Genomic DNA, 23,359 nt, shown 5'->3' on the forward strand with positions numbered 1-23,359 from the left:
ACATCTGAGAGCAGGGACATCGAGAGATCAGTGGGAGGGAGAGGGCATTGGGGGGGGGGGGGGTGGGAGCCATGGGAAGGGGGGGGGGGGTGGGAGAGGTATAAAACATATGGACACTGCCAGGACTTCCAGGAAAGAAGTTGGAATTTCAAACAAGGTGGATCTGGGGTGGATTAGTGGGGGAATAAAAGATCAAGGTTTTGGATGGGGGAAGATAAGAGATGGTGGTGAACAGCTGTTTTAAAGACCTGGAGGGAGGAGTGGGATTGAGGGGAATGTGGGAGTTTGTTCCAGAGGCGGGAGAAAAGAGGAATGAAAGAGTGAAGGTGAGCAGAGAGTCTTGATTTTGGCAGTTTAACCATCAGAGGGTTGCTGGCAGATCTTGTGCAACCTGTAGGAATATTTGGGGGACAGAGCACAGAGAGAGCTGGGGGTACAAGGCCGGAGAGGAGTCGGTAGAAGACAGAAAGACCACCTACTTGTCTGCGGTGAGTGAGTGAAAGGCCCTCGGAGTTGGCTTCATCACGGGAGATTCCAATGATTCTGAAAGCTTTGGTTTCAACAGCGTGAAGCTGAGCTAGGTGTGAGGCAGGAGCAACGGCCCATAGGGGAGAACAGTATTCCATTGAGCTGCGCATGAAAGCTTTGTATGTGGTGAGGAGCTCAGGTGTGCCGAGGAAGGACTTCGCACGATGGAGGATGCCCAGTCGGCGACTGGCTTTGGAGGCCAGCTTGGAAATGTGGTTTTCCCAAGAAAGATCATGGCAGATAGTGAGACCCAAAAGCGTGAGCGACCTAACCTCTTGGAGAAGATTGTTGAGAAAGTAGATGGGAGGGTTGTCCAGTCGATCTTTTCGGAGAGACATAGTAAGAGTGTGAGATTTGTCAGGATTGAAAGAGATGTTCCACTTGCTTGACCAGTCTGTGATTTTGTCCAGGTCTTCAGAGAGTGAGGAGGCTGCAGACTGCCGATCTGAGGGAAGAGGATTGGAGCGGCAGAGAGTGGAGTCATCAGCAAAGAGATAGAGAGGATTTTCCAGAGAGTCGGAGAGATCATTTATAAAGACCAGAAAAAGCACAGGGCCCAGAACACTGCCTTGGGGAACTCCAGCCTGAACAGGAAGGGGAGATGAGAGAAATCCATTCAGGGCCACACGTTGTCTACGACCAGAGAGGAAGTCCGCAAGCCATGCAAGGAGATTTCCATGGATACCATAGGAGGAGAGTTTGGTGAGCAGAGCTGGGTGCCAGACCGTATCGAAGGCACGTGATATGTCAAGGGAGACGGCTCTGATTTCCTGTTTGGCATTGAGGACCTCCATCCATTATTGAGACAGCAGAAGCAGCATGTCCAGAGTAGAATGACCTGGTCTGAATCCAAATTGATGATCGGAGATCAAGCCATTGGAGAAGTGGAAGGATTTGATATCCGAAGCAATGATGGATTCCATGACTTTGCTGATAATTGGGAGCAGGCTGATTGGTTTGTAGTTGCAAGGATCTGTTTTTGCACCTTTTTGTGTAAAGCGGTAATGTTTGCTGGTTTCCAGGCAAAAGAGAGGGTGAAAAGAACAGAGAGAGGGTGAGATAGAGCGGCAGAGCAGGATTTTAGGACCCCTGGGCTGATGCCGTCTGGTCCAGTTGCAGAATCAGAGTCGAGGTTTGACAAAAACTCCTCCACCTTGTCAGGAGAGAAGGACACAGAGTCCAGGAGCAGTTGGGTTCGACTGGGTAAGGTGGGAACAGAGAGAGATGGGTTTGGGACACAAGATTTTGAGGCAAACACAGAGTTGAGGCATTCGGCTTTGTCACGTGCGGTGTCAATTGTGTAGAGTTGAGGCATTTGAGGTGATAAGGTAAGGGAGGTAAGGGAGGGGATGGAGGGGGGACAAACACCAGAAACGGATTTGACCAGACACCACCAGGATTTGGAGGAAGGAGACAAGTTTGAGAGTTCATTCTTGAGTGTGGAGAGATCGTGCTTCCTGGCACTCCTGAGGGTAGACACACACTTGTTCCGAGCTTGGTGGAAGGAACTGAGATTGCCTTCAGTTGGATTAGCCTTCCAAGAGGCAAAGGCAAGTTGTTTGAGGGCAACTGCCTCACCACAAGATTCAGTGTACCATGGACGGGAGGAAGGGTAAGACAACTGAAAACGAGATGGGATAAATCTGTGCATGAGAGAGAGCAGTTTGCTTTGGAAGAATTCCCAGGATGAGTTGATGTCAGAGGCAGTGGAGATGGGAGACCAGTCCAGATGATTGATGGCTGCTTGAAGACCGTGCCAGTCGCCCTTATTGAAATGCCAGACTCGGCGACGCTGAGGAGGCTCTCTGAGAATGGCCAGAGAGATGTCCACTTTAACAAGCACATGATCAGAAGAACCGATTGGGGCAGAAGAAGAGCAGCAGACATTAGCGGGGAAGTTTGTCATAACCAAGTCTGGAAGAGAAGATACACCATTGGCTGAGATCCGGGTCGGGAATTTGACAGATTGTGTCAATCCCAGTGAGTCGCAGAAGTCCTTTGCTGAGGTTCCATGGCTGGTGAGAGATGAACCCACACCCAGCCAGCTGGCATGATGACAGTTGAAGTCGCCACATATGAGGAAGAGAGAATTGGGATGAGTGGATAGAAGTTGGTCCATGTTGTCAGACAGTGAAATGTAAATGGAGTCATCACTGTTTGGAGGACGGTACAGAACACATATGAACAAAAGGTGGGAGCGGAGAGGAAGCCATAGCCAGAGGTACTCCTGGGGGTGAGGTGGGGAGAGGGCAGTGCAAGGAGAGTGAGGAAGAGAGTTTTAGATAAAGATAGCCACCCCACCACCAGGACGAGGCTCAGGTCTATCATACCGGAGGAGGGAGTAACCAGGAAGAGTTATTAAGGAATCAGAGACATCCTGAAGGAGGAAAGTTTCTGTTAAGCAGATCACGTCTGGATTGTCAGAAGCAACCTGTATGGAGAGATCAGTCAGGTTTGAGCGAAGGCCCCGGATGTTTGAGGTCCATACCGTTAATGAAAAGAGAGGGGGAGCATCGGGTACAGGACAGGGGAGGGGAGAGGTAGGGTAAGATGAAGGATGAGAGGGGGAGGTAGGGAGAGCAGTTGATAGTGTGTCAGAGATTACAGAAGAGTTACAAGAAAGGGAAGGATGAGGAGAACGAAAGGTTTGATGGTGAAGGGATGAGGCACAGTGAGGGGTTGTTTGAGTGGGGGCAGAGGAAAGTAGAAGGGGAGGAGGCAGCTTTGAGGAGGAGGAGTGGGGAGGGAGAATTGGAGAGGAATGGTATGGGAGGAGATTTGAATGGGAGGGGTTGGGGGGGAGTTTTGAAGGGGAGGAATGAGGGGGGGGTTAGGAGGGGAGGGGCAAGGGGGGAGTTTAGGAGGGAAGGGGCAAGGGGGGAGTTTAGGAGTGGAGGGGCAGGGGGGGAGTTTAGGAGTGTAGGGGCAAGGGGGGGATTTGGAGGGGAGGGGCAAGGGGGAGGTTCAGGAGGGGAAGGCCAAGGGGGGAGTTTAGGAGTGGAGGGGCAAGGGGGGAGTTTAGGAGTGGATGGGCAAGGGGGGAGTTTAGGAGTGTAGGTGCAAGGGGGGGGATTTGGAGGGGAGGGGCAAGAGGGGAGTTTAGAAAGTGGATGATTAATGAAAGACGAACATCGATAACAAATTGGGTTTATTGTGATTTTCAAGTCAGCAATCCGATTAAGAACGATGGAGGAGGGATGGAATGAATGTGAATTTAGACCATGTAGTGAGGGAGACGTATAAGAGATTGAATTTATTTTTTTTGAAATGGAATGAGTTGGAGAGGAAATTGAAAGAAGCCTTTTAAATATGAAGAAAAACAGCGTGTTGTAATATACCACTGAATAAAACACTGAAGCGGAAAGTTTAAACATATTTAAATAATATTTAAACATAACCGTGAATAATCTTAAATGACATGTTCAGTACATGCAGTACACGTTCCAGTTTAAATTGATTATTCATGTTACAGTAGCTAAAAGCTCCCCGCTTGGTTTACAGTAATTTTTATGAAGACATTCATGTTTTAAGAAGTTTTGTTCTCAAAAATCCGAAAATTACAAAATTTCCGTATTTTCTCCTTTCATCTTTAAAGGCCAACGTCTCAGGTAAGACAGAATATATGAAAAATTTACAAATAAAAAGGAAGATGATACTGTTTTGAGTGGTTTTGTGTCAAAATAATTCAAAAATTATATTACTGTTAGAAGTATACTTGTAAAGATCTGCAATGCATTTTATGGTGTTGTGTTTTTTGACCGTTTAATGCATATGTCGTGCCTAAATTGCTCTTATTTATGACTTGTACAGTTAGTGTAGGTCATGTTTTTGTGTTTCATTATAAATGCCTCCAAATAAAGAGAAGAAGAAGGGGTGCACCTTCGTTTGTCGATATATGCACTTTTTACTTTTTAAAGCTAGGAAATAAATAAAATAGACAATGAGGGAGCAGGGGTGTCCCATCTTGCGGGGCGTTCCATTACCAAGCTGCTTGAAGAGTGCTTGTCAGGCAGCTTAAGCTCTCCAGCAATACTGTTCAGATGCCTGGAGTGTCCCACAATGCCTGAATTAGACAAATGAACACTTTTTAAGAGTCGGAACTACTGCTGAGATTAAATCCACAGTTAAAATTTGGAAATTCAGTTCAAATGAAGAGATGATTCTGAATCTTTGAGGGAATTATATAAAGGCACGAGCAAAGGCGCTTATAAGCATTGCTGTAGCGGCTACCGCTGGGTTTTCACAATCGCCTTGCACCTATCAAGGACGCGTAGCGATCACCATGCCGGGCTCGTCCAGGACGCCCGGGCAGGCCCGCGCTCAACTTGCCAGGCCTCGGTCGGGACGCTGGGCCACGCCCCCTCTCGCCTTTCCTGGGCAAACGCTCCGGGATAATATGTATATATATTGCTGCCCGATAAACGGGCTTTTCAGAGTGCCTGAGTGTTTGGTTTGATTAAAGCAACTCGGATGAATTCCAGCTTTTTGTCGCGTCCATTCTTCCGATCGACGTGGGAGCCCCAGCTCCTTCATTGCGATGTATACTATACAGGAATACAGTGATTAATAGGTATGAAGATCTGCTATTTTACCCTTCGTAGCTATGAAGCTTTATTTCGGACAGAAACCGACCTGTTCTGAGGCAAGGCATACTTGAGTTGAGCGGACAAAATGGCAGAATTAAGACCCCAAGTAGAGCAACCCGAATGCAGGCTGACCAAACCTAAGCCTGTTAGTGTAAATGATTTTCAAAAACACACCCAGAGACCCAGTTTTCATTCATGCAAGTCCCTTAGTATGCACGCAAAGTGGGTTAGTGCGCGCACGCACACACACACACACACACACACACACACACACACAGCCTTTTATTATTAATGCATATATATACATATATATATATATATATATATATACAGTGCCTATAGAAAGTCCACACCCTCTTTCAAAATTTTCACCTTTTGTTGTCTTATAGCCTGGTATTAAAATGCATTAAATCAGACTATTTACACCTTTATTTACACATCATAACCCACAACTTCCAAGTGAAAAACAAATTCTACAAATTTTATAAAATTATTTAAAAATACAAAACTAGATATCTTGGTTGGATAAGTGTCCACCCCCCTGAGTTAATACCTGATGGAAGCACATTTGACAGCAATTACAGCTGTGAGTCTGTTTCAATCAATTACTTCGAAATGTTTCAAAATCGAATCAATTCCTCCTCATCACACACCCAACCTGTCCACCAAGTTTCATCCAAATCTGTCGACAACATTTTGAGATATTGTGCTACGTATCGTTTTTGACTCTTTCAATGGTGAAGAATCACTTTTTTTTAAATTATAGTATCCGGATATGGATTTTTGCCAAAAATCTCATGATTTCGTCCTCATCACACACCCAAAAGCTCCACCAAAGCTCGTCCAAATCCATCCACAACTTTTTGAGATATCTTGGTCACAGACAAACAGACAGACAGGGATGAAAACATAACCTCCGTCCACCTTCGGCGTGGGAGGTAACTATTTGCATCATTATCCTTGGTACGTTCAGATGATAGTATCATCACCTATAAACCCCAAGACTTGTGGATTTGTTGAAAATTGAGGCTTTTGAAACGATCTCAAAAAGTGTGCAAACCCCAATTCTCACCAGATATTGTTTGATGACCCACAGCAAATAATGTAGAAATATTTTTCTTTATATAAACATGACAAAGATGTACATGTTCTTTCCAAGATGTTATGAAAGATTTATGTCACGATTTTTAATTATGATAATAATCCTTTCCACTGCCTGCAAGTGATGTCACAATACCCAAAAGGACGCAATTTGAATGATTCAACTGAGCTCCATTCTAAATTGGGATTTGATTCAAATAGTTGTTGAAGTTTTAGCTAAGGTGCCAGAATGTAGTGGATAATTCAAATTTAACCCTGCAGGTGCAAAGTGTTTGTTTCGGGAGGAATATGGGGACCATTTTAGCACAATGGATAGTTACAATTTTGCAGTGCAGACCGATTTACCACAAATTGTATATAATTTGGTGAGACATGGCTGATGTTGCATGTTAGACAAACTGTTGAGTTAAACAGGAAGATAAAAAATGATGGCACAGGTGGCAACAGAGTCTCACCGTCCCAGTCACATTTTAACCCAAGAACCAAGTGAATGAAGTAGGAAAGGTCACCGCCTCGTGCCTAGTTCTCACCTCCTGCACCTGATGCAAAGCGAGCTGAATGGCGGGCGACGAACTCACGCAGAGCATCCTCCAAAGTGTCAGCACGTGGTCCTGACTGCCATGACCTTATGCCTTCAAGACAGGGAAGAAATAAATGTTGTGAATGTTTCAACACCAAATTATACTATATACACACAGGGATGTACACACATGAACCCTTCGTGCATGATACCTGAGCTGCACCAACCCAGTAACCATCACCCATCCACACACAAGCTGGCAGCTACCAACAAGTCCTGCCAACATCCCCATAACACTATATCTCCAATGCACATCCAGGTATCTATCTAATTCCCAATCACTACCCCTTCATTGCCACACCTTTCCAGGGAGACCATTCCATGCATTAACGACTTTCAGACAAACACCACATCCCTTAAAACTATCCTAACTCTCATCTTCTTTACTCTCAAGGTATAGACCATGTTCCAAACTATGTCCACTTTGCTGAAAAATTCCACTGCACCTATCTTATCCACACTCAAAGACTCATGGAGAATTTTTCTTATATACTATACATGAGAGGAAGATGAATCAAAATGTTCTTAAAATATTTTCAGAAGGGTGGTGGGGGTAGCCCTGGAGGAGGGCGATCTTCAAAAACATACCGTACAAATGCATTGATGTTCAGATAACCAATATTGAAGTACGTATTTAGTTTAAGGAACACCCTTTTGTTTCCTTTTTTCTTGTACAAATAGTTGAATCGCGTGGAAGAGCTACAGTGCCTTCAGAAAGTATTCACACCCTTTGACTTTTTCACATTTTGTTGTGTTACAGCCTGAATTTAAAATTGATTAAAGTGAGATTTTTGTCACTGATCCACACATAATACACCATAATGACAAGGTGCAATTTTTGTTTTAATTGTTACAAAATAATTTAAAATTAAATACACAAATATCTCATTTACATAAGTATTCAACCCCCTGAACAAATACTTTGTAGACGTGCCTTTGTAGCGATTTCAGCTTCGAATCTTCTTGGATATGTCTGTATCAGCTTTGCACATGTGGATTTGGGAACTTTTTCCCATTCTTCCTTTCAGATTTGCTAAAGCTCTATGAAGTTGGATGGGAAGCATCAGTGAACAGCAATCTTAAAGTCTTTCCAAAGATTCTCACTGGGATTCAAGTCTGCGCTTTGGCTAGGCTTCTCAAGGACTTTCACGTTCTTGTTCTGCAACGACTCCATTGTTGCTTTGGCAGTATTGTCCAGTTGGGACGTAAATCTTCGTCGCAGTCTAAGGTCTTTTGCAGTCTGAAGGAGGTTCTCCTCAAGGATTTACTTGTATTTGGTTCCATTTATTGTTCCCTCTATTCTTACAAGTCTCCAAGTCCCTGCTGCTGAAAAGCATCCCCATAGCATGATGCTGCCCCCACCATGCTTCATGATAGGGATGGTGTTAGATGGTTGATGAGCTGTGCTCGGTTTCTATCAGACATAGTGCTTTGCATTCATGCCAAAGAGTTAAATTTTTGTCTCATCATACCACAGAATCTTTTGCCTCATGTTCTCAGAATCTTTCATGTGCCTTTTGCAAACTACAGGCGTGCTGTGTAGACGTGCCTTTGTGTGGCTTCCATCTGGCCATTATCCCATAAAGCCTTGAATTGTGAAGTGCTGCAGAGACTGTTGTCCTTCTGACAAGTTCTCCCAATCTCCCATCTCAGCCAAGGAACTCTGTATTGCTGTCAGAGTTGTCATTGGGTTATTGGTCACCTCTCTGACCAACATCCTTTTCTGGTTGCTCAGTTTGATCAGCCGGCCAGCTCTAGGAAGTCTGGGAAGTTCCATATTTTTTTCCATTTCCGAATGATGGAGCTCACTGTGCTCTTGGGAACTTTCAACACTAGAAATTGTTTTATAACCTTCACCAGATCTATGCCTCCTCATAATTCTACGTCAGAGTTCTACGGGTAGTTAATTGGACTTCATGGTAGAGTTTCTGCTCTGAAATGCACGGTCAAGTGTGGGAGCTTATATAGAAATGTGTGTTTCTTTCTAAATCATGTCCAATTAATTTTATTGGCCACAGGTGACCTACGATCAAGTTGTAGAGACATCTCCAGGATGATCAAAGAAAATCGGATGCACCTGAGCTCAATTGGGAGTGTCATAGCAAAGGGGTTGAATACTTATTGACTGAAGACATTTCAGGTTTTCATTTTTAATTATCTGTAAAAATATATATATATTTTTTTTAATTCCACTTTGACATTAATTGAGTATTATGTGTACATCAGTGACAAAAAAAATATTTAATCTCAATTTTAACCATTTTAAATTCAGACCGTAACACACCAAAATATGAAAAAAGTCAAGGGGTGTGAATACTTTCTGAAGGCACTGAAGTACACTGAAGGGATCAGAATGTAACAGAACGAAAAATGAACAGTAGAGACACATGCATAAGGAAAAGTAGAGAGATGGGGAAAACACCAACAGCAGAGTTGAAGGCCTAGACCCTAGATAGAGGGAGACTTGGCCAAATAATGGGTGTGGGGTGGAATGAGGGGCAGGAGAGGATACATGGCGTGGACAAGATGAATACAGAAGGAAACTCCAAGGAGGGAAAGCTGGAAATTTGGAAGGAGGGATTGCGGTGGGTTAATGAGGGTAGAAAAAAAATCATGGTTTTGGACTGGGGATGATCTGAGATGGTGGTGAGCAGCTGTCTTGAAGACCTGGAAGGAAGAATGAGATTGAAGATAATGTGTAAGTTGGTTCCACAGGCGGGGAAAAAGAGGAACGAATGAATGGAGGTTCGCAGTGATCCCAGGATTAGGTAGTTTCACCATAAGGCGATTGATGGTGGACCACGTGAGCATTGCATAAACATAGGGGAAGGGGCAAAATAGGAAAAGAGCAGAGGGTGCAAGACTATAAAGGAGACAGTAGAACACAGAGACCACCAACCTGTCTGCGATGGCAAATAATAGGTCTATAGACGCAGCTTCATTGCAGGAGATTCCAATAATCTTGAAGGCCTTGGTTTCCACGGTGTCAGGCTGAGCAAGATGTGAAGCAGGGCAGCCAGCCCAGAGGGGAGAGAAGTACTCGATTAAGCTGTGGATGCAGGGCCTTGTAGGTGGAAGGGAGTTCAGATTCAGAGTGGATTGGAGTTCAGAATCAGGACACAAGATTTTGAAGCAAACACAGAATTGAAGCATTCAGTCTCCTCAAGAGTGAAGTTGGCTGTGGTGCCATTTGAAGAGAGGTAAGGGATGGAAGGGGAGCATACTCCAGAGAGACTTAACAAGACACCACCAGGTTTGAGAGGAGGGAGACAAGTTTGAAAGTTCATTTTGGAGGTTGGACAGACATGAAGCTTTTCTGGCTCTGATGAGAGTGGACACACCCTGTGAGTTGCAGTCTTTTTGGAATGCACTGAGATTGCCTTCGGTCGGATTAGCCTTCCAGGAAGAGAAAGAAAGTTGTTTCAGCGCAACTGCCTCACCACAGGATTCAATGTACCACTGTGCCATGGGCAGGAATAAGGGTAAGGTTAATTGAAAAGGAGATAGAGAGAGATAGAGATAGAGATAGAGATAGAGATAGAGATAGAGAAAGACTTAACAAGACACCACCAGGTTTGAGAGGAGGGAGACAAGTGATAGAGATAGAGATAGAGATAGAGATAGAGATAGAGAAAGACTTAACAAGACACCACCAGGTTTGAGAGGAGGGAGACAAGTGATAGAGATAGAGATAGAGAAAGAGATAGAGATAGAGATAGAGATAGAGAAAGAGATAGAGAGAGATAGAGATAGAGATAGAGATAGAGAAAGACTTAACAAGACACCACCAGGTTTGAGAGGAGGGAGACAAGTGATAGAGATAGAGAAAGAGAAAGAGAAAGAGAAAGAGAAAGAGATAGAGATAGAGATAGAGATAGAGATAGAGATAGAGATAGAGAGAGATAGATATAGAGATAGAGAAAGAGATAGAGATAGAGATAGAGATAGAGATAGAGAAAGAGATAGAGAGAGATAGAGATAGAGATAGAGATAGAGAGAGATAGAGATAGAGATAGAGATAGAGATAGAGAAAGAGATAGAGATAGAGATAGAGAAAGACTTAACAAGACACCACCAGGTTTGAGAGGAGGGAGACAAGTGATAGAGATAGAGAAAGAGAAAGAGAAAGAGAAAGAGAAAGAGATAGAGATAGAGATAGAGATAGAGATAGAGATAGAGATAGAGAGAGATAGATATAGAGATAGAGAAAGAGATAGAGATAGAGATAGAGATAGAGAGAGAGAGAGATAGAGATAGAGATAGAGAAAGAGATAGAGAGAGATAGAGATAGAGATAGAGATAGAGATAGAGATAGAGATAGAGAAAGAGATAGAGAGAGAGAAAGAGATAGAGAAAGAGATAGAGATAGAGATAGAGAAAGAGATAGAGATAGAGATAGAGATAGAGAAAGAGATAGAGATAGAAAGAGATAGAGATAGAGATAGAGATAGAGAGAGAGAGAGAGGTTTCTGTGGAAGAATTCCCAGGTTGAGTAGATATGGGAGATTTGCAATCCTTACCAATATGCCCGATTCAACTGCCAGACTCGCCGGCGTTGAGGCAGCTCTCTGAAATAGCCAGAGAAATGTTGATTTTTCACAAGCACATGATCAGATGAACCAATTGGAGCAGAGGAAGAGCAGGAGATGTTTGTGGGAAAGTTAATCATCACCAAGTCCAAAAGGGAGGAATTGCCATTGGGAGAAATCCAGGTTTGAAGTTCACAGAATGAGTTAGGCCTATGCAGTCACAGAAGTCCATGGCTGAAGTTCCATGGCTGGTGAGAGAGGTACCAACACTCAGCCAAGTTGCATGGTGACAATTAATATTGTCACATATGAGGAAGACAGAGTTGGGATGAGTGGTTAAAAGTTTGTCTATGTTGTCTGAGAGGACGGTACAACACACAAACAAACAAGAGGTGGGAGCAGAGGGGAAGTCACAGCCAGAGGTACTCCTGGCGATTGGGAGGTGTAAGTTTAGTACAAGGACAGTGAGAAATTGAGTAATTGATGTAAAGTGGAACTCCACCACCAGACCTGATTCAGGCCTATCAAATCAGAGGAGACAATAAACAGGGAGAGACACTAAGGAGCCAGGGACATCCTGTGGGAGGAAGGATTCTGGTAATCAGATGATGTCTGGTTTATCGGCAGTGGCCTGGATTGAGAGATCTGTCAGGTTAGAGCGGAGACCTCGGGTGTTTGAGGTCCACACAGTTCGGGATAGGGGGGTTGGAAGGTTTTAGTGTGAGGGCTGCGGGGAAAGGTTTGAGTGTGGGGGAAGGTTTGAGTGTGTAGGGTGCAGGGGAAGATTAGAGTGTGGGGGAAGGTTTGAGTGTATGTGGTGCAGGGAAAGGTTTGATTGTGTAGGGTATGGGAGAAGGTTTGCATATGTGGGAATGTGGGGGGTGGGGGGAAGGTGGTGTTACCGTAGCTATGGTAACATTCATAATGTTACCATAGCTACGTGGTCATTCATAATGACCACACATCCCGCATGCCCGGGCGTCCTCGATCTACTCCAACAACGTATTGTTGGAAGAGACGTAACGCCGATGCTTTCGATATTTAATCATCATTTTAACAATCGGTTTGTTTGTGTTTCACACTGAATGAAAAACGTGAAGGTAGAGTGTGGCGATTGTGATAAATGACAGGTTCGACAATATGTTCGGTATGAACGGCATATAAATCAACATGGCGATGTGTGGAGAGTCAGCTGCAGCACCGACGTAATGACATCAGACGTAATGACATCACCCTGTCATGTGACCAGATTCTCATCTCTGATTGGTATACGTTTGAGGGGACATATAAACATACATACATACATACAGACGGACAAACACTGTTCTCGACAGCTCTGCCCGATGGGCTGCGCCGTAAAAAGAGAAAACAAACGTTTTGGGAATGACTTCAAGGCTTTGTGACAGTTGAAAGTGTGTGGGGTGTAGGGGGAAGATTCGAGTTTGTGTGATTCAGGTGAAGGTTTGTGGTGGACAGGTTAGAGTTTGAATGTGTTGGAATGAGGAGGGATGTAGAAAGGGGGACATGAAGCTTTGAGAAGGTGGGGTGGGGGTGGATACTTATTCTGATTACAAATTCCCAACTTTGACAAACAGAGATAAAGAGCATGGGATGAGAGATACGATCGCTTGTTGAAGGCACAGAAAAACATGGTGTTGTACATGTGGGGTGATTGTTGGTGAACCAAGTGCCAAGCTGACAAACAGCTCTGAAAAATAATCCTTGTTAAGAAGAAGAAGAAAAAGAGGATATCGTGGTGGAGAAGGAAAACACCTGGCATTTCTGAAGCAGATACAATGGTTGAAATGCATTTTTAAAACGATTTAAATTTTTTATGGCATAGCCCATAGGGCAAAGCCATCTACAACAGTGTTTGTCTGTCCATATGTATGTATGTATGTATGTCCCCTCAAACGTACACCAATCAGAGCTGAGGATCTGGTCACATGATAGGGGTGATGTCATGTCATTACAGCAGTACGGCAGCTGACTCCACACACCGCCATTTTGATTCCTATGCCGTTCAGGCCGGACATATCATTGAATCCGTCATGTATCACAATCTGCATGCTCTACTTTTATGTTTTTCATTCAGTGTGAAACACAAAAAACCGATTGATAAAATGACCATTAAATATCGAAAGCATATGCATTACTGCTCTTCCAACAACACGGTATGTATAGGCCTTAGGCTTCATGCTTCACCTTCAGGCCGCCTCGGACAAATTAAGCCCAGGTTTCATAATACAGTAGTATCGTTTTTGTAATAATAATAATAATAGTAAATATAACCATAACACTTTAATCCCAATGTCGTGAATGCAAAGTTGATGGATTGAAGCGGTGTATGGTTCATGAATCAATGATAAGCATTGTATGGTACTAATAACTGCGGAAGTAAGGAATTAGCCTCGGTTTTTTTTAGCAATATCTTTTTCGAAATAATTATAACATAATGTTAATATTATAGTAAATCTAATCGTAACTAACACTAATCACTTCATAGTGACTGCAAAGTTACTGGAGGTTAAAATATATCATGTTCTATATATTAAAGCAGCGGCAGTTTTGTGTCCGTCCGTCACGCTACGTCATTAGGTCGATGGTGTCATACCATTACGGGGTATGACAGCTGACTCCACCGACCGACGTTTTAATTTATATGCCAAACAGGCCGAACCTGTCGTCGAAGCGGTCGAACCTGTCATGCGTTTTTACACACTGACAGCTGTACACTGCAGCGTGTAGAATTGGAGACCCACTCGATCTGCGCATCTTTGCCAACCAGAGTGAATTCCAGATAAGGAGACAAACTGCACATGCTGCAGGCCGACTAACCCGCAACGTTGTTTATAGTGAGATCATATAAACTCAGGAGTAGATCGAGAGTGAAACTTGGAGGCTTAAAAGCTCCCAAGAAAATATTGCTATAAAATATTATTTTAATGGACTAAAAAAAAAACCTTTAAATGGACTAAAATACTTAAAATTCACCTTTTATAGTCCACCAATATATACATTACAACAAACGTAGGCTATATGTAAAAATAGAATTACCAGGGGTAGGCTATATTTAATATGTATATGCTATATGTAATCTATCTTCTATCTTCTATCTTCTATCTATATATATAAAAGAAAGTTTTTGTTTGTTTGTTTGTTTGTCTGCACGCGCTAATCTCCTGAACGGTGAAAGATAGGAGGAAACCTCTGAAACAAAAAATGTCGGGACGGGCCCCAGGAAAGTTATAGGCTAGGTGGCGAGGCCGGTCGAGGCCGCCTCGGCCAGGCTGGGCCCATTTCGCAATTAAAAGCTGAGCTCAATTATAGTAGTCAATCTTCTACGGCCATGAGCAAAAGCTGAATTATAGTAGTAAATTCATTCAAAAATAAGAAAATGTTGGGACGGGCCCCGGGAAGGTTATAGGCTAGGTGGCGAGGCCGGTCGAGGCCGCCTCGGCCAGGCTGAGCCCATTTCGCAATTAAAAGCTGAGCTGAATTATAGTAGTCAATCTTCTACGGCCATGAGCAAAAGCTGAATTATAGTAGTAAATTCATTCAAAAATAACTAAAAATGTCGGGAGTGGCCCCGGGAAGGTTATAGGCTAGGTGGCGAGACAGGTCGAGGCCGCTTCGGCCAGGCTGGGCCCATTTCGCAATTATAAGCTGAGCTGAATTATAGTAGTCAATCTTCCACGGGTAAAAGCTGAATTGTAGTAGTAAATTCATTCAAAAAGAACCCGGGCAACGCCGTGTGCTTTTGGCTAGTATGTTATATCTATATGTTTATGTAAAATTTGAATCTCCACCCAGGTCATACTATCATACTATCTTCAACTAAAGTATCAAACAAGACCGGCTATGCCGCTCTTAGACTTTCGGTCTTGTTTTCCAAGGAAGAAGAAGTGTGCACAACATTTAAATAATTTCATGCAGATTCAGTTTGGAGAAAAGAGGGGAAGGATGTAGAACCAGAAGCAGAAGAAAATTCAAGTAGAGATGAAATCCATCATGGGGTGAAAAATAAGGTTTTTTTGTTGTTGTTTGTTTCTTTCTTTCTTTTTTTGACTTTTTGAAATGAGAAGGAAATAGGATAGTGTTGAGGATATAGAAAAAAGATACCCGGGAATATACCTGGGATAGGAGCCAGACAGCAATATACACTTTCTATCCAAGGAGAGGCTGTATCAGGCCTTGAAAAATATGAAGCGAACGAAGCGAATAGCACAAACAACGAATGGTTAACATGAAATATTGCACGGCATATAACAGAAACACCTAGACAAAGGCAAAACAGCATAAAACACGACGAATCCGGTTGGGAAAACTCAGCTTTAGTGAGGTGGAAATGAGGAGCTCAGATTTTCACCAGCACGTGCAAAAAACCCCGAACCAGAAGTCAAAACCTGTGCTTCCATTATAGGATTGTTGGGGATGTGTTTTAATTAAACGTCTTTAATTATGTATAAACAGCCTTCATACACAGTATGTTGTAAAGTCCCTGGTGTTGGGCTAGCGGCTAGGGTGCCGGCTTAGGATCCTAGGATCCTGGGTTCGAATCCCGGTCAATCGCTGAATTAACGCCAGGGGGGTTGACTCAGCCTGTCATCCTTCCGAGGTCGGCAAATTGAGTACCAGTTCACTGGTAATTCCCTGCTTGTCGTTAAAAGCGGCAAAAAGGGTTGGCGTCAGGAAGGGCATCCGGCCGTAAAACATTGCTTCAAAAAGGGGACCGAAAAACAACAACAACCACAGTTCCCGAAAAAGGCCAACCCCCGCTTGCGGGGAAAAATGGCCTCTAAAGGTGGTTTTTATACACAGTATGTTGTAACAAATCATAGATCTATTGTCCGTTTCACGTCATTTTTTTTCACCAGCAGAGCTCCTCAACATTAGGATCAGCATTAGAAATCACCTCCTTCTTTCTTCTGCGTTGTGCATTCTAATGTTAGACATCACCCAACCCTCTTACAACCAGAATTAAATACCACCCGCTTATATGTGACTCGATTTTACCGTTGGCATTACAGATTGCCAAACAATCCACTCAGTGTTACCATTTGAAAAACTACATCACCTTACCTCGCTGAGGGTATAATAACGAACGCTCCCCAACTCTTCTGAGAAGGCATCAGGGGGTACTAGGAATTTGAATGTTTCCATTACTGACAATTCACCCTGGACAGGTTGTTACTGCCATCGCAGGATGATGCTGAAGCAGCCTTCGGTAAAGGCAGGGATTTTGGCCATGATGCCATCACACATTGGGCTTTCATTGCAAAAAGTGCTATGTGACATTTAACATCCACAAGGCACAATAAAATGCTAGTAGCGTGGACAGCCGGGTTAACAACCTCTCCGAACGAGGGCGTACCCTTGATGCAATGCCCATCTCCCCCAACAGCAAAACAGTTTTACAGAAAATATTCAGGTTGGGAATCAAAACCCAAACATGGCAGCTCAAGCGCAGGCTAGATGCTGCCAGTCTCCTCGCTTACAATTATGGTCAACCTGAAAGGATACGTCAATATGTCCTCCATATTACAATGGCACAAGCTACCAACGTCTGTGTGCTCTGCAATCTTTGTTGCCGCACTCTTCTGTGAAAAGCTTTGCAGCATGAATATTTTATGTTACCCAATTGGAAAAGTAGAACATCAAGGCCAACCATCGATCGCAAGTGCATGTCATCTCTGGGACGTTTCCACCGTTCCTTATTTGGTTACAGTCCACATTTCACGCCCACTGCACAATCTGACTCATTGTCCGCTTCCATGCCAAGATACCCTTCCTCAATTCCTACTGCGGAAAAGATTCCTTATTTGAAAGACAGATACAGCACTCCTAAGTGAGCTTGAGAAATCCACGTGGTAAGATTCTAACATTGAAACGTGTATGTAGGTGTCGTGCACCTGAACTCGTACAAGAAGTGATCAATGATATCTGATCTCATCATCACAATTTGGCCTCAATTTTTTCCTCCTCATTCCATTAACACTCCCCTTCCTCAGCACTTGTAACCGACCAATCACCATCTGTCCTCTTGTATTCTTCACTTTCACTACCCTTCGCGTTCCTTGCGCCTCTCCGACCTACCTCATGCCAGGTCTAAGCGAGGATACGTGGATCCCTTTTGTGCCTTTTTTCCCCCTTCACCTCCTTGTTTAGGTCATAATCTCGTGGATTCATTCATTTTATTTTCTCATCTCCATTCACCTGCACAACTTTCTTCTGCAGATTATAACAGAATTCTATACTTGTACACAAATATCTAGAGAACCAAATATCTCCCAATAAAACGCTGATACCCACCATCAAAACTTTGTCCATCTTAGATATTCATTAAAAAAGTGGTATGCAGCATCATTGTACAAGGTGCTGTTTTTTGTACTTTTTGAACTGTGTCAACCTTTTTGTGTTCATGCTGTTTCCATGCCGGTATTCCTGTCTGTCCTGATATCCAATAACTTTTAAACAGTGGAACTGAAGGAGCTGTGCTCCAATGCGAGTCGAAAGGATTGACGCGACAAAAGACGGAAATTCGTCCGAGTTGCTTTATTGCACAAATCAAACTCGGGTACTCTGAAAAGCCCGTTTATCGGGCAGCAATATATATACACATCATGCCGGAGCGTTTGCCCGGGAAAGGCGAGACCGGGCGTGCCCGGGCGTCCTGGGCGAGCCCTGGAAAGGCGAGTCTGGACGTGCCCGGGCGTCCTGGGCGAGCCCTGGAAAGGCGAGGCTGGGCGTGCCCGGGCGTCCTGGGCGAGTCCTGGGAAGGTGAGTCTGGACATGCCCGGGCGTCCTGGGCGAGCCCTGGAAAGGCGAGAGCGGGCATGACCGGGCGTCCTGGGCGAGTCCTGGGAAGGCGAGTCTGGACATGCCCGGGCGTCCTGGGCGAGCCCTGGAAAGGCGAGTCTGGACATGCCCGGGCGTCCTGGGCGAGCCCTGGGAAGGCGAGTCTCGACGTGCCCGGGCGTACTGGGCGAGCCCTGGAAAGGCGAGAGCGGGCACGCCCGGGCGTCCTAGGCGATCCCTGGAAAGGCGAGGCTGGGCGTGCCCGGGCGTCCTGGGAAGGCGAGTCTGGACATGCCCGGGCGTCCTGGGCGAGCCCTGGAAAGGCGAGAGCGGGCATGACCGGGCGTCCTGGGCGAGTCCTGGGAAGGCGAGTCTGGACATGCCCGGGCGTCCTGGGCGAGCCCTGGAAAGGCGAGTCTGGACATGCCCGGGCGTCCTGGGCGAGCCCTGGGAAGGCGAGTCTCGACGTGCCCGTGCGTCCTGGGCGAGCCCTGGAAAGGCGAGAGCGGGCACGCCCGGGCGTCCTAGGCGATCCCTGGAAAGGCGAGGCTGGGCGTGCCCGGGCGTCCTGGGCGAGCCCTGGAAAGGCGAGAGCGGGCATGCCCGGGCATCTTAGGCGAGCCCTGGAAAGGCGAGGCTGGGCGTGCCCGGGCGTCCTGGGCGAGTCCTGGAAAGGCGAGTCTGGACATGCCCGGGCGTCCTGGGCGAGCCCTGGAAAGGCGAGAGCGGGCATGCCCGGGCGAGCCCGGGAACGGCGAGACCGGGCATGCCCGGGAGAGGCGCGTCTGGGCCTGTCCGGGCGGCCTGGACGAGCCCGGCATGGTGATCGCTCCCTGGCCGCGTCCTCGGTAGGTGCAAGGCGATTGTGTATACCCAGCGGTAACCGCTACAGAACGATTAATTATTTGAATCTGTGGCCTTTGGTGCTATATATGGTGAAGCCTCGCACAATGTGGGAATTGGAAGGCGTGCGAGAAAACAGGGAGAACAATGGAATGGGGAAAGCAAAGAAAAAGTAAACACTGATCGTGGGACAGTGGTTGTGGTAGGGAATGGGAGTTGTTGTTGTTGTTGTTGTTGTTTGGGGGGGGGGGTGAGTGTGAAGGGGCGAGACAGATGGAGAGGGGCGAGACAGATGGAGAAGGTCGAAAGAAGATCTTCTTTCTGGTGTTGGTTCAGTGCAGTTTCAGGTTAAGTGCTGCAAACGCAGTCTCACAGCAAGGATTACACAATGTGGTTTGCCATTGCCTTCCCAGTGGTAGCCAGGGCAGGAATTTGGAATTCTGTTCAGGGTGTCGGTAATAACTCTCCTACTCTTCGCGAAGGACCATCCCTTCTTTATCATTCATTCTTTTTCATTTTTTCCATATCAGGGACCATTCTTCGCGAAGGACCAACCCTTCTTTATCATTCATTCTTTTTCATTTTTTCCATATATGGGACCATTCTTCGCGAAGGACCATACCTTCTTTAGCATTCATTCTTTTTCATTTTTTCCATATCAGGGACCATTCTTCACGAAGGACCATCCCTTCTTTATCATTCATTCTTTTTCATTTTTTCCATATCAGGGACCATTCTTCGCGAAGGACCATACCTTCTTTAGCATTCATTCTTTTTCATTTTTTCCATATCAGGGACCATTCTTCGCGAAGGACCATCCCTTCTTTATCATTCATTCTTTTTCATTTTTTCCATATCAGGGACCATTCTTCGCGAAAGACTATTAGGGATCTTTAACGCCCACTACTGCCGGAAGACGAGACGGCGAGACGCCCAGTTTGATGTCCATCCGAGGGACGGCACACACACATTGATGAATGGCTTTGCCTGTGCAACACCAGGATGACCGTTTATAGCTGGGACGAGATTTAAACCCAGACTAGACAGCTCAGAAGTGAGTGTGTGTACCTCTAGGGTCTAGGCCATCCTGCCAGACATGGAGACAAATAGCTAATCAATGATCGATTTCTTCAATGGCTCCAATTATTCCCACGTTATGGAGATTGCCGGGTTTTTCGCCCAAGTCTTTCACGAGCTGGCTGGCAAGACCTGCTGTTGATTTAGGCAGCAATTTGAAATTCGTTTAGGTTCGAGTGTCGGTGACAAGTTACCTAGTCTTTGTGAAAGACACCTTGGGCTCTTTACCGTCCAACAACTAATTATCAGCAGATGGACACTCCGGCTTAACGTCCCTCTGGACGGTTTGAATTGGTCTGCATGCGAAACACCAGGGTGACAATTTATAGCTGGGTCAGGATTCGAACCCAGGATAGACAATGCATATAGCTCCTCCAGCGCACAGCTAATCGATGATAATATTGAAAAAAAACAAGACCAAAAGCCTAACAGCGACGTAGCTGGGCTTGTAAAATATTATAAACCACAAACACATATGATTAGCTTTTTTAACAGTCGCTGATGCTGTTTATAACATTAAACAAAGAAATTTGGAAGAATCCCGAAATCCATGAGGTAAGTTTTACTAACAGAACTGAGCAAAGATCTACTGTAATCTATATACCCCACAAAGGTTGGAGGTGAGCTCCTTTAGCAAGCAGCTAGTTAGCGCTTGCCAAGCTAGCCGTTCCTTAAGGGTTTTGAATGGAGTGCTTGCTCGAATGCTTAAACCACTTGGCCATCTCTCCACAAGAAACTTGGTAAATGACCACACACCCAATGTTCTTGAGACCCGACCATAGAGAGATTGTAATCTATATACCCCAAAGAGGAATGACCTTTCCTGCCACTCTCAAAGTGAGTGGGTGTTTACGGGCTAGCTGAATGCACCCGGCGTTGCCCGGGTTCTTTTTGAATGACTTTAATCTTCTGTACATAGATCTGACGCGGGCCCAGTATGAGTTAGTGCTCAACGATTCCTTGTTCTTTCTTCTGTCGGGCCCCGCGAGAGAGAATTTTGAAAGCATGTGTTGCAATCAGTCAGATATTCCTATTAAGTGCATAAGTTGTACTTCAAGATAATTTTGAAAGAAGAGAAAAGATTTATTGCGAAACGGGCGGGCCCAGCCCGGCCGTGGCGGCCTCGACCGGCCTCGCCACCGAGCCTATAACCTTCCCGGGGCCCATACCAACATTTTTGGTTTCAGAGGTTTCCTCCGCCTGTACCGACATTTTTGGTTTCAGAGGTTTCCTCCTATCTTTCACCGTTCAGGAGATTAGCGCGTGCAGTCAAAGTCAAACAAACAAACACTTTCTTTTATATATATATATATATATAACCTCCAGTAACGTTGCAGTCACTACAAAGGGATTAGTGTTACGATTAGATTTACTATAATAATAACAGTTACGTTATTATTACGAGAATTTTTTTTTTTTTTACCGAGGTGAATTCCTTACTTCTGCTTTTACACCGCTTCAATCCATCAACTTTCCATTCACGACATTGGGATTAAAGTGTTATGGTTATATTTACTATAATATTATTATTATTACGAAAATTATTATTACGAAAACAATACAACTGAAACGATATCACTGTATTAAGAAACCTGGGCTTAATTTGTCCGAAGCGGACGGTGACTCGGTGAGTCATAACGCCTAAGGCCTATACGTACCGTATTGTTGGAAGAGACGTAACGCCGATGCTTTCGATATTTAATCATCATTTTAACAATCGGTTTGTTTGTGTTTCACACTGAATGAAAAACGTGAAGGTAGAGTGTGGCGATTGTGATAAATGACAGGTTCGACAATATGTTCGGTATGAACGGCATATCAATCAACATGGCGATGTGTGGAGAGTCAGCTGCAGCACCGACGTAATGACATCAGACGTAATGACATCACCCTGTCATGTGACCAGATTCTCATCTCTGATTGGTATACGTTTGAGGGGACATATAAACATACATACATACATACAGACGGACAAACACTGTTCTCGACAGCTCTGCCCGATGGGCTGCGCCGTAAAAAGAGAAAACAAACGTTTTGGGAATGACTTCAAGGCTTTGTGACAGTTGAAAGTTGAACATTCGGCAATGATTACGGAAACAATCTTGTAAGATGCCGAATTGTACAGAGGTAACAGCAAGAGTTGAAACAAGTAGGAAAAAACGCTTCATTTTGACCTGTTCCTGTTGTTTTATAATGAAGACAAAGACTGGATGTGGCTTATACGCAGTTTCGCAAAACCTGTCATTTTACCAATTAATTGATGTTCAGACAAGGGGAAGTTTAAAATGGAAAAAACATGTGAAATTATGAATGAAACTGGCATGAAAATTGTCGCGGCGCGCGCTGCGAGACAAGCAGATAGACAGACTGACTCAATACGTGCAGACAAGCAGATAGACAGACCGGCTTAATACGTGCAGCAAAGCAGATAGATAGACCGGCTTAATACGTGCAGACATGCAGATAGACAGACCGGCTTAATACGTGCAGCAAAGCAGATAGATAGACCGGCTTAATACGTGCAGACATGCAGATAGACAGACCGGCTTAATACGTGCAGAAAAGCAGATAGATAGATTGGCTTAATACGTGCAGACATGTAGATAGACAGACCAGCTTAATATGTGCAGCAGACACGCAGATAGACAGACCGGCTTAATACGTGCAGACAAGCAGACAGTCAGTAATTAAGCAGGACAGGCAGCCATCTGTGGAGTACGTGTCGAGTGTCGACATCAATATATTAAGAACACACGTTTCCAAATTAGATCAGCGGACAAGAAAAATCATTATTCAGTATAGACAAAGTGGATGACGTGCGGACGGCCAAATGATGATGCAATTAGTCACGCAGACGAACAAAAGGTGGTCACACCTCGCTCAATGTCTGCAGCACTGGTGCGGAGCTGATCGACACATCCCGCGTCTCCGAGCACAGCGAGCAGGCGAGCGGGTGATCCTGGAGCCGGCTCGCTGTGGGTCTTTGCCCAAGGAGCAACCACAGTGTCCAGGGCTCCGCGGAACCCCGCGGAGATGGTGCTGCTCATCCTTGCACCTGTGAGAGACGCGAACGCGTGCGGTGAATGTGGTGAGGGCAGCTCGTTTTTAAAAGGTCGCTCTCTGGGAGGGGCGTGGTCGCTCTCGGCGAGGGGCGTGGTCGCTCTCGGGGAGGGCGTGGTCGCTTTGGGTGTGTACGTTAATTTAACGCTCGAGATGAGAAGGATGCGATTTTGAGGTGAAATAGTCAATGATGATGAGACATTTAAATGAGGAGAGAAAGGAAAGCGTGTAAAATATGTGGTTCATGGATTTGATGG

At 45.0% G+C, this 23,359-nt stretch overlaps 1 protein-coding gene across 1 annotated transcript in view; it reads right to left on the minus strand.

The window, feature by feature from the left end:
- Positions 1 to 23,117, minus strand: part of LOC137413770 (uncharacterized) — a 92,013-nt gene extending 68,896 nt beyond the window's left edge. The window contains exons 1-2 of the mRNA XM_068099207.2: positions 22,918 to 23,117; positions 6,746 to 6,847 (exon numbers count right to left, since the gene is read on the minus strand). Coding sequence (XP_067955308.2) covers positions 6,746 to 6,847; positions 22,918 to 23,089 — 274 coding nt within the window. The 5' untranslated portion in view covers positions 23,090 to 23,117. The remainder of the gene's footprint in view (positions 1 to 6,745; positions 6,848 to 22,917) is intronic.
- Between the last annotated feature and the right edge of the window lie 242 nt (positions 23,118 to 23,359).

This window comes from Myxine glutinosa, chromosome 2 (genome assembly GCF_964187855.1).
Source record: "Myxine glutinosa chromosome 2, kmMyxGlut1.1, whole genome shotgun sequence".
Classification (NCBI taxonomy): Eukaryota; Metazoa; Chordata; class Myxini; order Myxiniformes; family Myxinidae; genus Myxine; species Myxine glutinosa.